The 7,500-nt window shown below is 40.8% G+C and overlaps 2 protein-coding genes across 7 annotated transcripts in view; one reads left to right on the forward strand and one right to left on the reverse strand.

The window, feature by feature from the left end:
• Positions 1-3,308, reverse strand: part of LOC123506981 (NADH dehydrogenase [ubiquinone] 1 beta subcomplex subunit 2, mitochondrial-like) — a 3,871-nt gene extending 563 nt beyond the window's left edge. The window contains exons 1-2 of the mRNA XM_045259447.1: positions 3,149-3,308; positions 2,039-2,162 (exon numbers count right to left, since the gene is read on the reverse strand). Of these exons, the coding sequence (XP_045115382.1) occupies positions 2,039-2,162; positions 3,149-3,246 (222 nt within the window). The 5' untranslated portion in view covers positions 3,247-3,308. The remainder of the gene's footprint in view (positions 1-2,038; positions 2,163-3,148) is intronic.
• Positions 3,309-3,682: 374 nt separating this feature from the next.
• The window catches only part of LOC123506982, a 54,112-nt gene continuing 50,294 nt past the window's right edge, over positions 3,683-7,500 (forward strand). For 2 of the 6 annotated variants that reach the window (XM_045259451.1, XM_045259450.1), the window contains exon 1: positions 3,685-4,006. In XM_045259451.1, the coding sequence (XP_045115386.1) occupies positions 3,991-4,006 (16 nt within the window). In that variant the 5' untranslated portion in view covers positions 3,685-3,990. Of the gene's footprint in view, positions 4,007-6,739; positions 6,945-7,500 lie in introns of those variants that run through there. The other 4 variants (XM_045259448.1, XM_045259452.1, XM_045259453.1 and 1 more) reach the window with 4 other exon arrangements.

The raw sequence follows: 7,500 nt of genomic DNA on the forward strand, positions 1-7,500 counted from the left end.
GAGAGGTATGGAAATCTGATTACTGTATCTATTATAGCTTTTGTCATTACTTTCTTATTTTAGTTATTCAAAATTCTATAAAGAGTAAAGGTACGGTGTAATGCTCACTTCAAAACATCACAGAAACACTGAAAAACTTAATTGGAGCTGGGGAAGATAGACAGAGAGGTTGTTGCCAGGAATCCAACCCTCTGGCAGGACTTTTAAGAGATAAATGTGAATCTGACACATCACAATCAGGCTACATATGATCACCTACACCAGTGGTTCTCAAACTGCAGGTAAATTATCCCCTGGGGGTTATTTAACAATTTTTCGTAGGTATTGGAGACTGAGTCTAGTGTTTTAATTTAATCATATATATCAATGTTGACAACATTTTGTGAAAAGGGTAATATGCTTGTTTTATTTATTTATTTTTTCATGCAAGAGGGGAAACTGGCCAAGGGCAACAACAAATGGGGAAAAAAAATAAACAAATAAATAAAAAAAATAAAAGGCCCACTAGACTGCAAGTTCCCTTAAAAAAAATTAGTTATCCAAAAGACATGGACAAATGTCTTGAAACCTCCCTCTTAAAAGAAGTCAAGTCGTAGGAAGATGGAAATACAGAAGCAAGCAGTGAATTTAAGTTCTCCAGAGAAAGGTATGAATGATCGAGAGTACTGGTTAATTCTTGTAATAGAGTTGGACAGAATAGGCATGAAAGGAAGAAGAAAGCCTTGTGCAGTTAGGCTGCAGGAGGGGAGGCATGCAGTCAGCAAGATCAATAGAACAGTTAGCATGAAAACAGTGATAAAAGATAGCAAGAGATGCAACATTCCAGGGGTGAGAAAGAGCCTGAAGACAGTCAGTCAGAGGAGGGGAGTTGATGAGACAAAAAGTTTTTGATTCCACCCTATCTAACAAAACTGTGTGAGTGGAAGCCCCACCCTCATCCACAAATATGTGAAGAGTACTCCACACAAGGATGAATAAGGCCCTTGTACAGAGTTAGCAGTTGGAGGGATGAGAAAAACTGGTAGAGAAGCCACAGAACGCCTAACTTCATAGAAGTATGTTAAATTGGATAACAAGCTGAAAAGTTTGGGAACCACTGAGTAATACACAATCTGGTTCTGACTGTCCTGTCTGTAAGCTGTGACAGACAGGATATTTTCATGAAGCTATATGGACAGCTTTTAAAATTACTTAAATACAACTTCAATGCTTTATCACTCAGGGCAAAAATTATCAACAAGGAGTCACTGTCTTTTGCCTGTCCTGTCATCAAAGTTCACCTTATGACATCTGTCTGACGGGAAGTACATACAAGGCTGTACAAGGTGTGTAACCTGCTAATTCAGTCACAGCTGGTGTTAATGGAAGATGATAATAACAAATTCATCACCACAATCCAAGTGTTTTATATGATGGAAATGATGGTCTGTCTGTATTCTAAGTCCAGTATTTCCTTGAAGAAGTGAAAAGACGATGAATACTGGAGGCGAGATACCACCCATGATGCATGCCTTGAAATAAACCAAAATAAAAATTATTATGGAGAGGTGCTGGCTGTGAGATCTGCAGATGCATGTAAGGAGCTTAGAAGTCCAGTTTCTGAATACTTCCAGTAGCTGACCATTTTCAAACCATATTCATTCAGAAGACTGAGTGTGTTCTTCCTGCTAAATCAATTTTTCAGGCCTTCATCTTGGAGCTCAGGGAGAGTACTAGTCACAACATGTAGGAGTCGCTCATAAAATTATGCCTGTGTCACCACGGCAGATAGATATCCTTTCACGCTACATAACAAAAGAACAGCCAACCAATGCTATGGGCAGAGATGAGAAGTATTGTGGTACATGTGTTTGCAGTAAATTCCAATTGATACTTTTATACTTTAGATATTGCTAGAAAGAAAGATAGGATGAGGTACTACATATATGGACAGATGTAAATTTTCAAGAAACAGATAGATCAACTGATTTATTTTTTCACAAGCTAAAAACTCAGTTTTCATGCACACACTAAAAAGAACACCCAGCACGCCACTCACCGTGATGTGCTCATAATCCGTCATGAAGTGGTACAGGATCCACCACCACATGATTGAACTCACGATCTCCGCCCTCCTGGTGACCGTCTTGGAGGGCGCGGCGGGGGCAGTCCGGTATGTCCATCTGGAAGGTTAGACAGGGGTAAGTACAGTGACAACAGAAAATCTGCACATCACAGGTAACATCCACTAAATGTGATATTTTCACTTTAAAACCCAATTTTTTCCCTCCTGCATTCACAATCCATTAGTGAATTACATTTAGAACTTAAGAATATCACTGGGCAATGTTGCTGAGCTGAGCCTGACGCTGCCTTGTCCAATTACACCTTGTGCATGTGATGTTCTCAGGCAGCTGTTGGTCTGCCTGCCTAACTGATTAATGGAGATGTGCACAGAATAATCAGAATAAAAACAAATAAATAAATAAATAAAATAACAATTTTATTCGTGGATTTTAAATTAGCAGAAGCAACTCAGCATTTTGTGGAAACTGTTTGGTACACAAATGATTTCCAAAGTTATTGAAATACTAATTAGCTAAATAAAAAAAACAATAAAACCAAAGAGGTTAACAGATACTGCCAAAATGTTGACATATTCCTTCAAAATAACAGACACACAAAACCAGCAACCAAAATACTGTCATTTTGCATTTCCGACGCATGGTTTGGAAAAATGTAGCTATACTTTTACAAGTTTCCAACAAACATTTAAGCTTTATTATTGTGACAATAATTTGGGACAAATACACAACAATAATAAGATTAATAGCAGAGTTTGATCTCAAACCAACCAAGAGTGTAGATCAGGACCAGATTTTTACTATTTTCTTTTAATTGGACTAAGCAAGGAGTTGTCCTGTGCAGGATGAGAGTGGTCCCAGGGGGTTCAGTACCGCATCCCCCTGTGTTACTGCCACACCTCTTGTTACTGAAAACTAATTAAACGCCACACACGACTAAACAGAGAAGTTGCAAATGAAAGAGGCTGAGAACTCTATGAATTTTCGGCCAGGCACAGGATACAGCAGCTCACGGCCAGGAGAGGATCACATTTCAGGCCCAAATACAGGACACTGACGCCACTAGCCACGCCCTCAGGACTCACACAGCGCCTGAAGACCTAGAGGAGGATGTATGCAGTCCCCGCCGTAAGGAAGGGAGGACCGCAGTGCGTAATAAGGGCACAAGTCTGGTGGCAACCATCTTGTCCCCCACAACACAGCTGACCGGCGACAACCACCACCACTGCCTTGCCTCACGATCGGAGCTCCGTTTCGGCACCTTATTTAAAATACACACGGATGATTACTGCGATTCTCATGAATTGTTTTCTATTTCTAATGCAAAATTATCTTTTGAATATCACTTTAAAAAGATATTTGGAAACTATAACAATTCGCATTAGAGCTCGTTGTGGCTGGTTACAAAAAGGTGCCGAAATGTTTCCAAATGCCAAATAATGCCCAATAAATTGTGTGTTTACTATTGCTAAAGTATCTTGTAGTCTTCAGAGTATATCAGGAATATTAGAGGTGTAGGAATATCACACAAAATGCTAAATAATAATGTGTTCTCAGGTGAGTTTACCTGAGGCGGGAGTTTCAAGGTCACCAGTGTTTATAGTACCTACACTGTAGCGGTGAGATAAGTTCAAGATTTTGCTCCTCTTGTTTTTATTACAAATTTCTTGAAACTCTATGAACGAATCAAAGCCTGACTAGCATGTGTCCATGAAACAGCGACGCACATTTGTCAGTAAGCGGTCAGGGAGAGAAAGCTTTACTGAATGAAATAACATGGAATAACGAAACATCCACTTGAAAACTTGAATCTTGAGTGTGAAGTGTATAAGTTGGAGTTGCCAGCGTGGCGATAACTTCCTTTACCATTACTTACAGTACGTTTTCTTATATTGGATTGTGCACAAGAGGAGTGAGCACCAGCAGCATGGCGTATCATCAAGGTAGGTGTGAAAGACATGATTATAGTGGCCGGGGTTTGTGAGGGGTCATTCTGGGGGAGGGGTGGGTGAGGCAGGTGAAGCAGGGAGGCGGTGTTGTATTGCTGGTGTGGCTCCTTTGGGTTGACATCATTGTAAAGCTTGAAGACTGAGAAATGTTTATTTATCCATTTGTTCATTTCATGTCAAGATGTGTTCTGGCCAAGGACAACTAAAAGACGAATAAATAAAATACACATGAAAAATTCGATGAAGATGCCAATTACTATAACGAGAATCGTCAAAGAGAGTACCTATGAGTAAATTACGAAGTCTCTCTCTCTCTCTCTCTCTCTCTCTCTCTCTCTCTCTCTCTCTCTCTCTATATATATATATATATATATATATATATATATATATATATATATATATATATATATATATATATATATATATATATATATATATATATATATATATATATATATATATATATATATATATATATATATATATATATATATATATATATATATATATATATATATATATATATATATATATATATATATATATATATATATATATATATATATATATATATATATATATATATATATATATATATATATATATATATATATATATATATATATATATATATAACAGAATATTAACAGAATATTATACCAAACACACACACGCCCGGTAGCTCAGTTGTTAGAGCGCTGGCTTCACAAGCCAGAGGACCCCCGGCCGGGTGGAGATATTTGGGTGTGTCTTCTTTCACGTGTAGCCCCTGTTCACCTAGCAGTGAGTAGGTACGGGATGTAAATCGAGGAGTTGTGACCTTGTTGTCCCGGTGTGTGGTGTGTGCCTGGTCTCAGGCCTATCCGAAGATCGGAAATAATGAGCTCTGAGCTCGTTCCGTAGGGTAACGTCTGGCTGTCTCGCCAGAGACTGCAGCAGATCGAACAGTGAAAGACACACACACACACACACACACACACACACCGCGTAGTATAGTGGTTAGCACGCTCGACTCACACTCGAGAGGGTCCGGGTTCGAATCCCGGAGGCGGCGAGGCAAATGGGCAAGCCTCTTAATGTGTAGCCCCTGTTCACCTAGCAGTAAATAGGTACGGGATGTAACTGGAGGGGTTGTGACCTCGCTTTCTCGGTGTGTGGAGTGTGTTGTGGTCTCAGTCCTACCCGAAGATCGGTCTATGAGCTCTGAGCTCGCTCCGTAATGGGGAAAACTGGCTGGGTGACCAGCAGGCGACCGAAATGAATTACACACACACACACACACACACACACACACACATATATATATATATATATATATATATATATATATATATATATATATATATATATATATATATCACTTCCCGGCTAGCCATTTGCCTCCTACATACAGTGTACATACCTGTTTTGCCGCTACAACTTTGATGTGTCCTTCCTGTGCTTCTCACCTCTGTGCCAATCAAGAAACATCGAAAAGCTATTATTCCTGAAGCACTGATATAATTCGAAATATTCCTTTTAGTAAATGTTCAAGGAAAGGAGGATATGTGCTGGAAAATCTGGACTGGCTTATATAAATATGAAATATCAGTGTGTGGCAGGCCATGTTTTATTCCGTCAGCACGTGTAGCCAGGACTGAAGAAATTGTGCTGGAAAATGTGGAGCTGCTCATGTAACTTAGGAGTGTCAGTATGCGTGGACAGGAAGTGTTTTGTTCTGTCAGCACGTGTAGCCAAGAATTATGTGCGGTGGCTGGGCTTGCGGTATGTTTGACGTGCATTGCGTAGCGTGATAAGCACTGGCCTTCATCCATACCGAGATCAAGGATAGACAGGGGGCCAGTACACGCGAAGAAGCGGGACATTGAAGACCACCACAGAAGCTTCACGTGTGACTATTGTTGATTGGTAAGCCGTGCACAATGAGCTTTCTGCCATGGGTTCGATCCCCGGTTGTTCCTTCCAGCTTCTTTCGCCCTTTCCCAACTCAATCTATAATCAGAGTTGGCGTTGTATGCAAGTCTATTAATGTTACCCTTCTGGTGGCTTCTTTCGTTATTTGGAGGAGTCAAACAGAAGGTAGCGTGGGCAAGTAGATCTTATGCAGTCACCCCTGTCAGTCGCATCTTATCTCGCTCTCTGTAACTTCACTCTCTGTCTCACTGTTTTTCTCTGGTTATTGTTTTCTTTGATGGTGAAAATTGCTCTTGTAATGCTGAGACTAGTGAAGATAGTTAACTTGAAGAAAATACGGTGTGTGTGTGTGTGTGTGTGGGTGGGTGGGTGTGGGTGGGTGTGTGTGTGTGTGTGTGTCATGAGCAGCATGTAAATACTGTACCTGCAGTACCTTTAATAGCTGGTTAACAGTGGCCGTAAAAAGAATAACTTCACTTTTATAGAGGAATAAAAACGTTCTATTTCCACCAGCGCTGAGTAGTAACCAAATATGGCAAAGGGGCGGAGCTACCGTTTCTCTCAAAGGTGTGACGTAAATCAATGCCATATTTCGAAACAAACTCGAACCTTCTTATGGCATTTCCACAACTTGGCACGCATGACAGCACGCACCACACCACGCACCACTGAACACACTCGCCTATCTATCGAGAAAACACTACTTAACCTCACGCAAAACATTAAACACTATCGGAAAAGAGTTTAGCGTAAGAAAAACAGTTTATAATAGTATTCCCGGCGGGGCGTCCGTGGCACATGCGCGGTTTGGGAACTGATGTGCTCTCGGGCCTCGGCTCTTCTCTTCTCTTCTCTCAGCCCTCAGTGTCAATGGGTCTGTGAGAGGGAGAGGGTTAGTGCCCGTGCCGTTCCTGCATACCTCGTGCGGTCTGGAGATTCCGTTACATATTGCTCTGGTGAAACTGTTCCTTTGCACACCGCACGTCACCGTCTCGTCCAGCCAGTGAAGAGCAGGAAGGTGAGTGTTGTGTGTGGTGTGTGTCACTGTGAGGTGCGTTTGGTTTTGAGTGAAAGAAGGATTGCTTGAGTTTCGTCACGTAAGGATGCAAAAAATTAATGTCAAGGGTGATGTGAGTGACGAGAAGCAAGACATGACACATTATTATTGTTATTATTATTATTATTATTATTATTATTATTATTATTATGAGTGACTCGGTACCTGCCTGTGTCATCTCAATTTTTTTCTTAGTTGTGATTTTGTTATCTTTTTCTTATCCATGTTATCCGCGACTCATTCATTAGCCAGTAGTGCCTCGCGCAGGACAGTGCCAACTACTGTGTGGGGTGCCAGAGTGCCCGTCTGTAGGGTAAACAAGGGAGGCAGCTGTCTCATCCCCCTCTCTCTCTCTCTCTCTCTCTCTCTCTCTCTCTCTCTCTCTCTCTCTCTCTCTCTCAATGTTTGTAAGTTATAACGTCAATTCTCATCTCTCACACACACACACACACACACACACACACACACACACACACACACACACACACACTCTCTTTCCTTCCTACTTCTTTTACGA

The sequence above is a fragment of the Portunus trituberculatus genome, chromosome 21 (assembly GCF_017591435.1).
Source record: "Portunus trituberculatus isolate SZX2019 chromosome 21, ASM1759143v1, whole genome shotgun sequence".
In the NCBI taxonomy this organism is placed as follows: Eukaryota; Metazoa; Arthropoda; class Malacostraca; order Decapoda; family Portunidae; genus Portunus; species Portunus trituberculatus.